The sequence below is a fragment of the Gallus gallus genome, chromosome 14 (assembly GCF_016699485.2).
Source record: "Gallus gallus isolate bGalGal1 chromosome 14, bGalGal1.mat.broiler.GRCg7b, whole genome shotgun sequence".
NCBI classification, from domain to species: Eukaryota; Metazoa; Chordata; class Aves; order Galliformes; family Phasianidae; genus Gallus; species Gallus gallus.
In genome coordinates this window covers 13335854-13348519 of record NC_052545.1, presented here as the reverse complement: position 1 = coordinate 13348519, position 12666 = coordinate 13335854, and the positions used below count along the sequence as shown (strand labels likewise).

Genomic DNA, 12666 nt, shown 5'->3' with positions numbered 1-12666 from the left:
GACATTCTATGATATGATTCTATGACCTGTACGATGCCCACTGCGCACACTCAGCAGACCATGGCACATGGATACCGCCAGCATCTTGTCTCCAGAAATCCAAATAAGCACTTCTATCCACTTCCAGCAGCTGTGGTAAACATCATCTGCTTGCCCAAGGGGAAGCGTCCCACACCATAATCTCAAGAGAAATGTCAGCTCTATACTCAGCCTGACTATTGCTCACTCTCAGCCTGCTTAATAACTTGAGGAGGAGGTGTGGGGCACAGGGACTGAACAACTGAATACAGCTGTGAAGAATTAGCCCAGCTGACACGGGAATCATTACTTTCAGAACTCTGCTGCCAAATGCTTCTCAGCAGTAAGATGATGGGATATTTATAGTGTATCTTGACAGCACAGTTTCAAGCCATCAAGTCACACCAAAGCATCACATCTTGAGTCAACACGAGATCCTCTGTAAGCACACGGAAAGTTAACCCAATGCCTTCTGACAGTCACAACGAGCCTTCCTTCAAAGCATGGCAAGTGAAGAGGCAAGGGAAGCTGCCTTCCTTTAAAACACCAGCATGGACAATGGTTGAAGACAGACCACCTGGATCCAAAGATGATTTGCCTGCACTCAGTAGGCACGTTCTGTATACATAACAATCCTGCTACAGGGAGTACATTCCCTTTCATAGGGAAGCACCCATTTCTCAACTGGTGCTTGGATGACTACTGGGACGTTTCATGTCACATATTACAGGGACTGAGCATCAAAGAGAAGCTATTTTAAAACAGCTTCCTCCTCGCACCTTGATTCTTTCCCAATCTCTAGGGCGCTGCCCATCAGATATCTCATTTCCATCTGAAATCTGTGTCATTATCTACCTCAGCTGCTCCAAAGGAGCCTTTGAGCACTGGCCATGAAGGCTGCAAAGCTCTACCACACCTCATGTCTGGCTGCCCAAGGACACAGTGGGCAGCAGGCATTGCACATCCTCAATGGCACTGCACTAGGGCTGCACTTAGAGCCCTCCTCCAACCCTCAGCCCTCCAACCCTCAAACCTCCTCCAACCCTGCACAGCTGCACCATTGCTGTTCTGTGCTTGTGAAGCATTCCAGCTGCCAGAAGCCGCTCTGTTCTCCCTGCAGCAAGTGCTCTTTCTTTTTCCGGGGCTCACGCTTGAAAGCTGTGAACCAGCAGCAAATATCTTGGTTGAGATTCTACTTTGTTTAAAAATCAGCCTGGGATGTTCCCAGATTAATGACGTCTTGGAGCTCCGGCTGGGGAGTCTGTAATTATAATTAAGTATACAGCAAGGCCCAACCGTGTATTCTGCGGTGCATCTGTGCTGTAGGCACTGTAAGATACTGCACTGTAGCTGACAGCCGATCTGCACATCTGATGCAGCACAACAGCAGCAGCCTTTCCGAGACCCAGATGGGCTGTGAAGGCACGCTGAACTTGTCACACCAAACACCCCCTCACAGCTAACACCAATCTTGCTAGACATCGTTCTGCTCGTACACCGCACTGCTTTCACACACCATTCTCACTGTTACCAAAGTGCACTGCAAGCTGTCTGGGCCAAACTGCAGTACCCACCTGGCACAGGAAGGCTTAGATGCTCTGTTGCAAGAGAATCTCTGCACCAGCCAGTGAAACACTGAATGCTTTAGGAAACACAGCGTCAGAGAGCAGAGCGTGCACAGTGTGCCAGGGCTTAATCAGCCTCTGCATAAAGCCAATGTGCTAAATGCATTCTGGTTTTAGTTGCACTGGATGTTTGAGCCTTGCATACAACCGTGGGCCAGATCCTCAACTGGTGTAAATGAGAAACCCTTCAATGTGAAGTCATTTCTGAGATAAAAACTGCCACATTTGCAGCCTGAACTAAGCTTGCCAGCCAGCACTCAAACCACACTGAAGAGATGCAGAAGTGTACACCACCACGGATCCATTAAGTTAATCTTACCTGAAAAATAATCAGCTTCAGATCAAGCAGAGGCAAAGAACACTGTATTGCCTCTACAGCTAGGAAAGAGTGATGGCACTGCTTGGAAGTACAGCTGGCAGAGCAGGACCTTACACAGCCACATTCCTATTTGCAGACCAACACAGAGGGAAGGTGATGAGCTGTCCCTACCAGACCTTAAAGGCTGAGGGACTTCTGTGCAGAAAGGCCATTTCTCTTAATAGAAACCATTAACCGCCATTAGTAGCAATAAGAGTTGAATACGAAGTGCATCATAAATGCAGTGAGAGGACCAAATAATTGACAGAAGTGCTGCCTTGAAGCTCGTCCTTTACACCATCATGGCCGCAATTAAAACTGCACATGAAGTGTAGAAGACCAAATGAGAGTGCACAGCTATTTCAGGCCTGTAGCATGGGAAACAAAGCAAAATTAGGGTATACTACATAGCATTTAAATATGGTAGATGCAAACTGCAAGTGTAACGGGCTGAATGCACTACTAAAATTAACAGGAAAAGAATCCCCTCCATACCTGAGCTAATAATTCACTGGCAACAAATAATGTGAACAATCCAGTCTCTCTTAGCCTTGTTTCCTGTACAATTAGACAGTATGGACTCGCACGCCCAAAGTCAACACCACACGTTGGTGGACAACCCATTGGAATGAACAGCTACACCTGAGAGGGGAAAGGAAAGGGATGGGAAAGACAAAATGGGAAAGGAAGAATCAGGCAGGATGACAAGAACAGTGAAGGCTCTTCCCAAGTCAGAGATGTCAGGCACTGGCTATAATTTGAAGAGCAAATTTGTGATCCATTGATGCAAGCACAGAATAGGAACAAAGCATGTGAAAATCACTTCTGCGGATGTGGACAAGTGTGAGAAGGTGATCCTCTGTTTAATAAGAAGGGAGCACTCTTCTATAGCAAGAGGAAAAAACAACTAAAACTCGTGCATGACCAGGAGATGCTTGCTAAGCCTTTATATTCCTTCTTATTTCTCAGATGCACGGGACTAGCGAAGAGCAAGAAGGGGAATGTGGTGTGAAGGACTGTAGTTGTGTCAGATTTACTGCCTGCCCATGCCAGAACGCCAGCAGCAGAAGCCTTAGTAACCAGTAGAGTGTAAATCCATAGGCAATTACCCAGAGATACACAATAATAAAGGTATTAACAGTGAAAGCACAGGCTCTTCTGTCACACACAGCCCTGCGCTGTCTTGAAGATGAGCTGCACAATGTGCACCGTGCAAGCCCCAGCAAGATGAATCACGTTCCTGGTGGCAGGGTTCAACAAAAGGCATGGGAAACACAATGCCTTTTAACAAGGCCAGGATGCAGTGAATCATTTGGCTACAGCCACCTGACTTCTCTGGTCCTTGTAACTGAAGGAAGCACGTGCATCATTTCCTACAGTAAGGTCCAAGCATCAGAGATCCTGGGGGAGAACCCTCCTTGCCTCCATAGCCTTGTATGGAGTTCCAGTAGCCTCACTCTCTCCATTACAAATGTTATCAGTGCATAGGGACCCTTAAAATAGGGAGATGTCTGGGAATTTACTCACACCATCCTTCCCTTCCTGACACCAACCTCAGTATGAGCCCGCTGCACTCCAAAGGCTCACAGAAAGCATTTGAGGAGGAGAGATGAAAGCAGCTGAATATAAGGTTCCCAGAACTGAGGAAGCTGCTGTCAGATTTATGTTGAGGCAGATTAACAGCAATGCCATGTGCTGAGGAGCAAAACAGCTTTGCCGTACGCCTACACTGCCTGCAAAACTTCCAGCAACTGACAGCTACTGCCTGACAGCCCGGTGAGATCCACACTGCCTCCACACAAATGGAGGGCTCCATCCAAACACATCAAACACGATAACTGAAGCCTGCATCCAGTCTGGCCTGCGTGCACTGCCACCAGGCTCAGCCACTGCCTTCGCAATCCTTCCATATGTCAGTCTTTGCAATAATGCAGATCCTGCTGTGGACACGTGATTTTCCACAGGAGATTAGAGAGGGCCTACAGGGTCTATATTCAGTTCCCTACACTACCACACAGTCCTCTGGGTGACCTTGGAGCAAGTAACTTAATCTTTATAAGAGGACTAATAACTTTGCTAAGGTAGCAGCAATTCGAGCTCGCTGAGCTCCTAAAGGATGACATTTACAATCCCAGCCTTGAAATCCCAGGGAATGTTAAATTCCGTCACGTTGAGAAACTGGAAGCAAACGAAGCTAAACCACTTGAAAAAGAAACCCATCAAACCCCAGCCCTTAGGCATTCTGCTAACAAGCTTACAAAGGATTTGTCTAAAGGCAGCTCGCTGGATGAGCAGCCAATCTATCGATGGGCATCTAGCGAGGGTTATCCTACTAAGACAGACAGCGAGAACACAGAGAGGCATACATAGAGCCAAGTACCTCCATAACAAGCACTGGTATCTAATGCTAACACAGAATGCACTGGGAGAACAGAAAAACAAAGCTACAAAAGTTTCACCACCACAAACATCGACCGTAGGCTGATTGCAGGCACATCTATATCACATCTATATCTATATAAGTTACTGGCTTAGCTGCTACCAGACACAGCAAACGTAGACAGGATTGGAAGGAGAAAAAAAAGAGGGAAAACTGTGGGGGGTGGGAGCCCAACTGTGAGAAAGAAAGGCTGACAGGCCTTGATAATGAGGGAGCATCCAAGGGAATGGCACCTGCTTGGAGCTGAGGAACTGCTGCTGCCTTTTAACCACACTGAGGACGAAGCATAGAATCTCCCCTTCAATTTTAGCTGTCGAATCAGAAGGCTGGAGCCTGCTTTGGATAAAACGCATCGCATGGCACTTATTTGCCTGGAATCTAGGCAAGGCAATGCTGCCAAAAGGAACGCAATGCCCTGTGTTGGGCTCTCCCTTCCATTCGTAGAGATGGCTTCAACTACTTTCACTCTGCAGCTTTCCACCTTCCAACTGAGATCCCTGCATGACCAAAGAAAACTGGTACCCTTGTTGAGCAGGGAAGAAAAGACCAGACTGGAAGTGTCAAACACTGAGTCTCACGGATCCCCAGACTGAAGACTGAAATACTCAACAGAGGTTACCAAACAAAACCTTGCAAGAATACGCATGGAAGCATGGAAGCATGGCTGCCCAGGGCCACATCCAACCCGGCCTTGAACACCTCCAGGGATGAACGGGGCATCCACAGCCTCTCTGGGCAGCCTGATACTGATTGGGATCGGATCTAGAGAGAGGTTGGGAAAGACCCACAGGATCACCCAGTCCAACCACCCACCCACCACCAACAGTTCTCATTAAACCACGTCCCTCAACACAACGGCCAAAGGTTCCTTGAACACCTCCAGGGTCGCTGACTCCACCACCTCTGTGGGCAGCCCAGTGCAGTGCCCGACCACCCTTTCAGAGAAGTAGGCTTTCCTAACGTCCAGCCTCAATCTTCCCTGGCACAGCTTGAAGCCATTCCCTCTAGACAAGATAAGCTAACCACGCTGCAGTCCCCACCTCCCACTGGCCTGAGGCCGCAGCCCGTAACAGCTGGAGAAGTAGAAGTGCTGAGCATTTACTCACTGCCATGACGAGCTCAAAAGGGTATTTGTAGACTCGAACTGGGGACTGGTATTTCTGCACCATCTTCAGCACGCACCTGTAATACAAATCAAATTGGATGATTTCGGATCCCTGATAACTAACCTTAATGCATTCTAACAGTGTTCATGAGCAGACCCAGAAGCCTTAACTCTCTCCCACAGATGGATTTTAGGTCTGTTTGCTGCCTGGCCTCACTCTGCAAGTCAGTGAGGGAAGGAAGGCAGGTAGGCGAGCGCAGCCCCAGCCCAGCACGCAGCAGAGTCCTTTGCTGCTTCCCAACACTACTTCCACTTACAGCTCAAACAAAACTCGCAATAATTAAAGCACAAACAGAGATGTAAAGCCAGAACCTGGAGAAAGAAGCCTCTCCTAGGGACCCTGCAAAAGCTTAGATGGCAATTCTTTATTTCCCCCCCCAGTTCTATCTTCTGCATTAAGTTTGATACCATTATGCAAAATTCCTCCTACTGAAAGTTTGCACAGCTTCGTGTGTATTGTTTTAAATACTTCTGTGCTCAAAGTAGCATTCAGCTGCTTTAACCCACTGAGAGAAAGGAAAAGGAAACAGCATGCTTAGAGAACACGCCTGATGCTAAGCTTGCAATCACATCCCACTGCCTGAATGCCCACTGCCTCCAGCTGAATTGAGGGAATAACTGCATGCAATGGAAACAATTCAGCTCTCAGTGTTTCATTTCTCCAAGCCACCTCTCACTGTTCTCATCAGGATTCCTCCCTCACACTCTTCTGCTGAGGTTTTAACCCTTAAATACGCATCAGTAATGGGCATCTCAAGGAAACATAAACTGTTAAGAAAGGTTACGGGGCTGCTTCCTACAGTTCTTTTAGAATCCTTTGCATTGCTCCCGTTAATGCCATCCAAAACCATCTGAGACACCAAACTGGACAGCTGGTTTGAGACTATGCTGATTCCGCCCTGCTCAAATTCCACTGCTAAGCAGACACAGCCTTTGGCAGCAGCGTAGCATGGCTGAACTCAACAGTCCGAGCACAGGACAACCTATCCCTGACATTTCAGGCCAAAAACTGGAGGTGAAACACAACGTAAAAGGCAGACAGCAGCAGATCCTCCCCTAGCAGAACTGCTGCAAAATGCCATCATACACAGAAATCCAAGCATTCAGCAGGGAGGAGGGGGAAAAAGGCTTGAAAAAGTTTGGGTACCTGAGAGCAGGGAACGTTTGTAGAAGGGTCTCACAGTCAGACAGCTCCTCCACAGGGGATCACGTTACCCAGGGAGCAACAACCAGGACTTGCTGGCTGGCTGAGAGCCTTATTGATGCTAAAAGCTGCTCCTCGCAGAGCGAGTCAGTGCAGAGAGAAGGCATCGGCACAGCATCCACCTCGCAGTGAAGCGAGCCGAGCTGGAGCAAGCAAACAGCCCGGAAGCCCAGACTGCTATCACATATCAGATACCCGAGCCAAGAGAGGCATGGGGCACCTTGTAATGCAACGCTGTCATATGATTATGCAAGCGCAATACCTACGCTGTGCGGGAACCTTCCGAGTAAGTGCAAATATAGCAAGAGAAGCCTCGTCACACCTCTTTAGCTGTCATCTTGCTTCCAGTTCTAGCCTTGGTTGCTAAACCTGGAACTCTGGCACTGCTGTGGGACAGGTCAGAGAGCTCTGCAGGAGGAAGCCTCAGGACGCTGCAGCCTAGAGCTACCAACAGCCCGGGGATAAAGGCAGCAGAAGAACAACAGGATGGCACAAGCTGCAGCTGAACAGCCCTCTCCACGCTGCTTGGACTGCTCTGTGGCTATGCCAGCCTGCAGCTGCAACACCAGCCTGCCACGGGTTTGCTCTAGTCGAGGGAAGTCGGAGCAAAGGGGTCAGCAATAGCTGTACCCACAGAAGCAGTGGGAGAGAGACAGCTGATAGCTCACACCTGCCCTAGAAACCTTTCATACCTTGGGAAGGGCGCGCTGGCAGACCTTCTGTGCTCGCTCCTCAAGACTGAGCAGTCATTCTGCTTCTCAAAGCAAGAGGGACTTCAGCTAGAACTCCTGGGGGGGGGGAAGGAAAAAGAAGGCAGTGAGAGTAGTGACTCTGTGCACGGGGATACAGGCAGACGATTAGCAGTGATAATGATGTAGGATTCCCATGTGCTACCAGAGGGCTGCTGAGCCAGGTTTGCTAAAGACACGCACCCTCCTGGAGCTTTTAGCTCTGAGAGAAAGACCTGTTTTAGCAGTCGTTGAGTATTTCACATGAGTAATAAACAGATGTTTTCAACCTCTTTATAAAGAAGACCAGAGAGCAGCTCCACAAGTACAGAAATACAACTGGCTCCAAAAGAACCCGCCACACCACTCCAGCCCCCAGTAGCCCAGCTGCCTGCTCTACCTTGTGCATCTGGCCAAAAGCACACAGGAGGAAACTGGGCTGAAGAGTGGTGATTCAGTAACCTGCAGCCTGATGGCTTACAGTGGTTAAACCCACACCCAGAGGCAGACCTGCAGCCACACACTGGGTAACACCAGGATCCGGCCAAGCCCAGAGCAGTCTGAAAAACTCAGAGAGACCGACCGGAGCAGCCGGTGCACTGAAGCAACACGTCCAGCTAATCCCTGTAACCATCCCAATTAGATGTTAGAAGCACCTCAGCTATTGCACACCTGGACACATAGGACGGCAGCAGCTACCGTGTTGCATAAAGCACCCCACGATGCTGCCAGCAATGCCAATGGCACGCAGGCTTGGTAAGCTGGGGCTCCCTGCAGAGGCCAGCATGGCCTTTCTGCTACAGCACCTACAGCTGAGCCGAACCCTGCATGGCAGCAAGTTAATGATGAGCTCAAGAATACACCCCTGGCATTGCACCGGAGAGAGAAGGAAACAACCCCTGACTGCACACGATTCCCCGCTGCAACTTCGGTGGCATTTCAGGGACAAGGTGAGCTCCTGACAAGAAGTGCACGTGCAGCATTCAGAACTATCACTGAGTATCAGCTGAGCCTGGGAGGGCTCCTGCAGGCAGCGCGCATCGCAACACACAGCGGAGGGAGGAGAGGCAGTGACATTAACTACACGCTTCCACTTTATTTAGAATCACCCAGCAGGCACCTGAGGGGTTTTCCATATGCTTAACTTTTATTCTATTATTTGGAGGAGAGGCTGACTTGACAGACTACAGCCAGATGGTTGGAGATGAGAAACGGGGCTTAGAAATTAAATATACCTAAAGCCCCACATTGAAGCCCACAAGCCCTGCTTCTCATCCAGAGCCAGCGCTGCCTGTTGGGTGGCAGAACTCAGCAGCCACAGCCTTTATTCACTTCTCCCACCCATGGCAGCTCCTTCTCAGCGGGAGGAGAAACCACTGAGCAGGTCGTGCGTTTCGTTCTGGTTTTTGAGGGTTCTGTTTGTTTGCTTTCACAAAGCCCTGCTGAAAATAGCCGGAGTTCCAGACTTCCTCAAATTGTCTTCTGCCACATGAAAGCCAGCTGTCCCCAAACCGACACTTCACAGCCAGAAAGGGGAGGCTCCGGGGGGCTGCAGCCTTCAATCCCCCCTTCAAATCAGTGCACAAAGCTGTGCACGACACTCCTCTGCCTCGAAAGCCTTTTGCTGCCACAGGTGCTGCCACAGATGCCTCACCTACTTAATAACAAGATGGTACCAAGCTGCAGGATGCTTATTAGAGCTTCCGCACACCAAAACTCGCTTTTGCCTTTTGCAGCTCGATGCAAGGAACGCAACGGTGCCAGCAGACACCTCTGCTGCCTTTTAGAAGCCGACGTCTTCTCAGGTAGGGCTCCATCCTCTGCTCAGCCCTGAGGTGTGCACACAGCAACGTGAGGGGGCACAGAGGGCTGCAGGGCAGAGCTGCAGGGAGCCCGGCCCCCATGCTGCCACCCTGCACGGATGTGAGTCCAGCCGTGGGTTACAACCAAGGGAGGACAACGTAAACAGCCCACCAGCATTTCCACGTTCTGCCCAACACAATAGGGAACAGAGCCTTGGGCCGAGGGGGGAAGGAGAAAAAGGAACAGCGTAAGCATTCTGCTCACAAATATTTGTCGAGTGAGCCATTTCCTCCACGCAAGCATCAAAATCAGCTTCGTGCCTAATATTGCTATGCCTTTATCTCATACTCAGTGGGGAATCTTCTCGCCAGAGAACCGCTGCTGACCTCTATCTCACACACAGCCAAACTCCGACTCCCTGGCAGCTGAAGTTTGCCGGCTGGCAGCAGCAAAGGTGTCCTGGAGGGGCAGCCCTCGCTCCTCACCCACGAGGCTGACACGGGGCCCTTTCTGCTGCTACCACACGCACACAACAGCTCCAACGTAACAACAGTGACGTGCCCCAGCTTAACATAGAGACAAACCCGTCTGCGATGCCTCGACAGCACAGCACAGCCCAACAGGTTCAGCCTCATAGCACACCCCGAGCTGGAAGGGAACAATAAGCTCACAGCTGTGTCTTCCTTGGGCCCAGGCGTGCTCAGCGCAGGGCACAGCCGGTGCCACCGCGCGACCCTTTCCCTGCCCGCACACCAATAGCGCTGCTCGGAGGAGCTGAGCCACGCGGCGCAGGGAGCAGCACACGCACAGCTTAACCCTGCCATGAAGCCAGGGGGGCTTTCCTATAGAACTGACCCGAATACATCAACGCACGCAGTAGCGGCTCGCGGGGCTCAGCCCCGGAGCCCCACAGCACCCGTATTCCGGCACGCTACGAGCGCCCCTCCCCGCGTCCCCGGGGATTAGGGCGGAATTCCCCCCTCGGCCCCCCGGCACGGCCCCCCTCCCGCCGCACGGCACCTCCCGCGGCCCTCAACGGCGAGCCGAGCCCCTCAACGACCCTCACCGAGGCGCCCTCCTCGGCCCCGCGCGTCCTCACCGCGCCCACGGCGGAGCCCGGCCGGCCCCATGCCGAGCAGCGGCGGCGGCGGCCCCAACCCGGCTCCGCGCTGCGCCGCCCCCGGCTCCGCTTCAACCGCCGCGCGCCCGCCCCGCCCCAGCGCACGCGGCGCCGCAGAGCGCTGTCCATTGTGCTGCGGGACGCGGCTCCGCCCCTCTCCCCGCCCCGGCTCGCTCGGGCCCCGCTGGCTTCGCCGGGTTTTACCGCCCCGGTTTTACCGTAGTGAAGTGCTCGGAGCCCGGCTTGTCGCTGCTGGGGTCTTGGCTAGCGGGCCGAGGTGGGGCACACTGGAAGGGTTGACTCACAGAATGGCCTGGGTTGAAAAGGACCACAGTGCTCATCCAGTTCCAACCCTCTGCTATGTGCAGGGTCGCCAACCAGCAGACCAGGCTGCCCAGAGCCACATCCAGCCTGGCCTTGAATGCCTCCAGGGATGGGGCATCCACAGCCTCCTTGGGCAACCTGTTCGGTGCGTCACCACCCTCTGGGTGAAAAACTTCTTCCTAATATCCAACCTAAACCTCCACTGCCTCAGTTTAAGACCATTCCCCCTTGTCCTATCACTATCCACCCTCATAAACAGCCGTTCCCCCTCCTGTTTATGTGCTCCCTTCAAGTATTGGAAGGCTGCAATGAGATCTCCCCAGGACCTTCCCCTTTCCAAGCTAAACAAGCCCAGTTCCCTCAACCTTTCCTCATGGGAGAGGTACTCCAGCCCTCTGAGCATCCCAGTGGTCCTCCTCTGGACCCACTCAAAATGCTCCATGTCCTTCCTGTGCTGGGGGCCCCAGGCCTGGATGCAATACTGCAGATGGGGTCAAAGGGCTATAGGGCTGTAGGACCCTGAAGGTGTGCAGACAACAGCCGACCCCCGGAAACTGATGTAGGCAGATCCGCTGTGCCCAGGGCTCTCCTCACCCTGCGGTCATGGCATCACCCCTCACCTCAGTGCTCCACCTCCCCATGTTGTACCAGATAATGTGTTACAGCAGAGAACTGCTCTCATCCAGTTCAGGTTGCTGTTGCTGAGTTAAAAGTGATCATCGCGGGCCCGAGGGTCGGGCTCTGTGGTCCCTATGGGTCCCTTCCGATTCGGGATGTTCTGCGATTCCGGGAGTGGTTCCCTCTCTCCGGGCCACCTGCTGGACAAGGCAGCCGTAGCAGACAGATGCCACCAGCTCTGCGCTGTCCTCGAGGACGTGGCTGTACCCGAGGAGGGGCTGCCCACGCTGCTGGCACCTGTGGACAGGAGCATGGGGCACCAAGGAGAGGTGAGGAGAGGACGTGGGAGATCGGCCCGGCAATGTTGTACACCTTCAAAAACCTCCTTTCAAGATCTCCCAGGGTTCCAGCTGACACTTTGCAGATCGTGTTTCCTTTCCTGCCTCCTTATCACTTCTAGCTGGAGAGCATTTCCTTTTCTGGGCAGGCATTTCAGGAAGCTGCGGTCCTATTTCTGATCAGTAATATTTCCTGAAACGTTCTGCTGCCTCCAACCAAGCAGGCCAGCCTGCCATTGCTCTGCAAAGAACACACAGAGCCCTCAAATGGCAAAACTCTGGGAAAGCCCCATCCTGCATGGCCAGAGCAGCCAGCATCTCCTGCAGGCCGTGCCGAATGGCTGGGTGCTGAAACCAAGTCATCCGAGCCCCACATCTGCCTTCACACCTGCCTTTACTCTGTGCTCTCTCATCCAGGATGTGATGCTTTCAGAGGAATGGTATTCCTCTCCCACCTCTATTAATGTTACGTTTCCTCGGAGGGAACGGGAAACAAAAAAAATACTGTTTCTGCCCTCTTGCTGGGACACACCAACCCGTTCCTACTTTGTGGCTCAATAGCGGTGCTCTTACCTTGTTCTAGTCATAGAAAACGGGTCAGTGTCTTGGAAAGTAACTTCCCATCCTTTCCTCTGCTGGGCAGCCCTGACTAGAGTTCCCCTTCTCCAGTATGCATTGATCTCCCGTCACCTGGGTCTGTCACCAGGTTCCCTTGGAACACTGCAGCTGTGGCACAATACCTTTTCTCCAGCCCAGAGGAATCTCTCTGCAGGCATTCCCAGTGCCCTGAAGCCCATCCATCCCGCTTTGCCGTTCTATCACCTACATGGACGGGGTGCTTGCTGCAAGGGCTGGCATTCAGCCCTCAGCGTTTCTCATGGGAGCTGTTCAGAAGGAAGCTCTCACCCCACAGCAGCCCAACACT

The 12666-nt window shown here is 52.1% G+C and overlaps 1 protein-coding gene across 2 annotated transcripts in view; it reads right to left on the bottom strand.

Annotated features, from left to right (window-relative positions):
- Window positions 1-10507, bottom strand: part of SEC14L5 (SEC14 like lipid binding 5) — a 35717-nt gene extending 25210 nt beyond the window's left edge. Inside the window, exons 1-3 of one of the 2 annotated variants that reach the window (XM_414710.8) lie at window positions 10408-10507; window positions 7503-7598; window positions 5548-5623 (exon numbers count right to left, since the gene is read on the bottom strand). In XM_414710.8, the coding sequence (XP_414710.4) occupies window positions 5548-5610 (63 nt within the window). In that variant the 5' untranslated portion in view covers window positions 5611-5623; window positions 7503-7598; window positions 10408-10507. The remainder of the gene's footprint in view (window positions 1-5547; window positions 5624-7502; window positions 7599-10407) is intronic. The other variant, XM_004945423.5, reaches the window with a different exon arrangement.
- Window positions 10508-12666: the final 2159 nt, after the last annotated feature.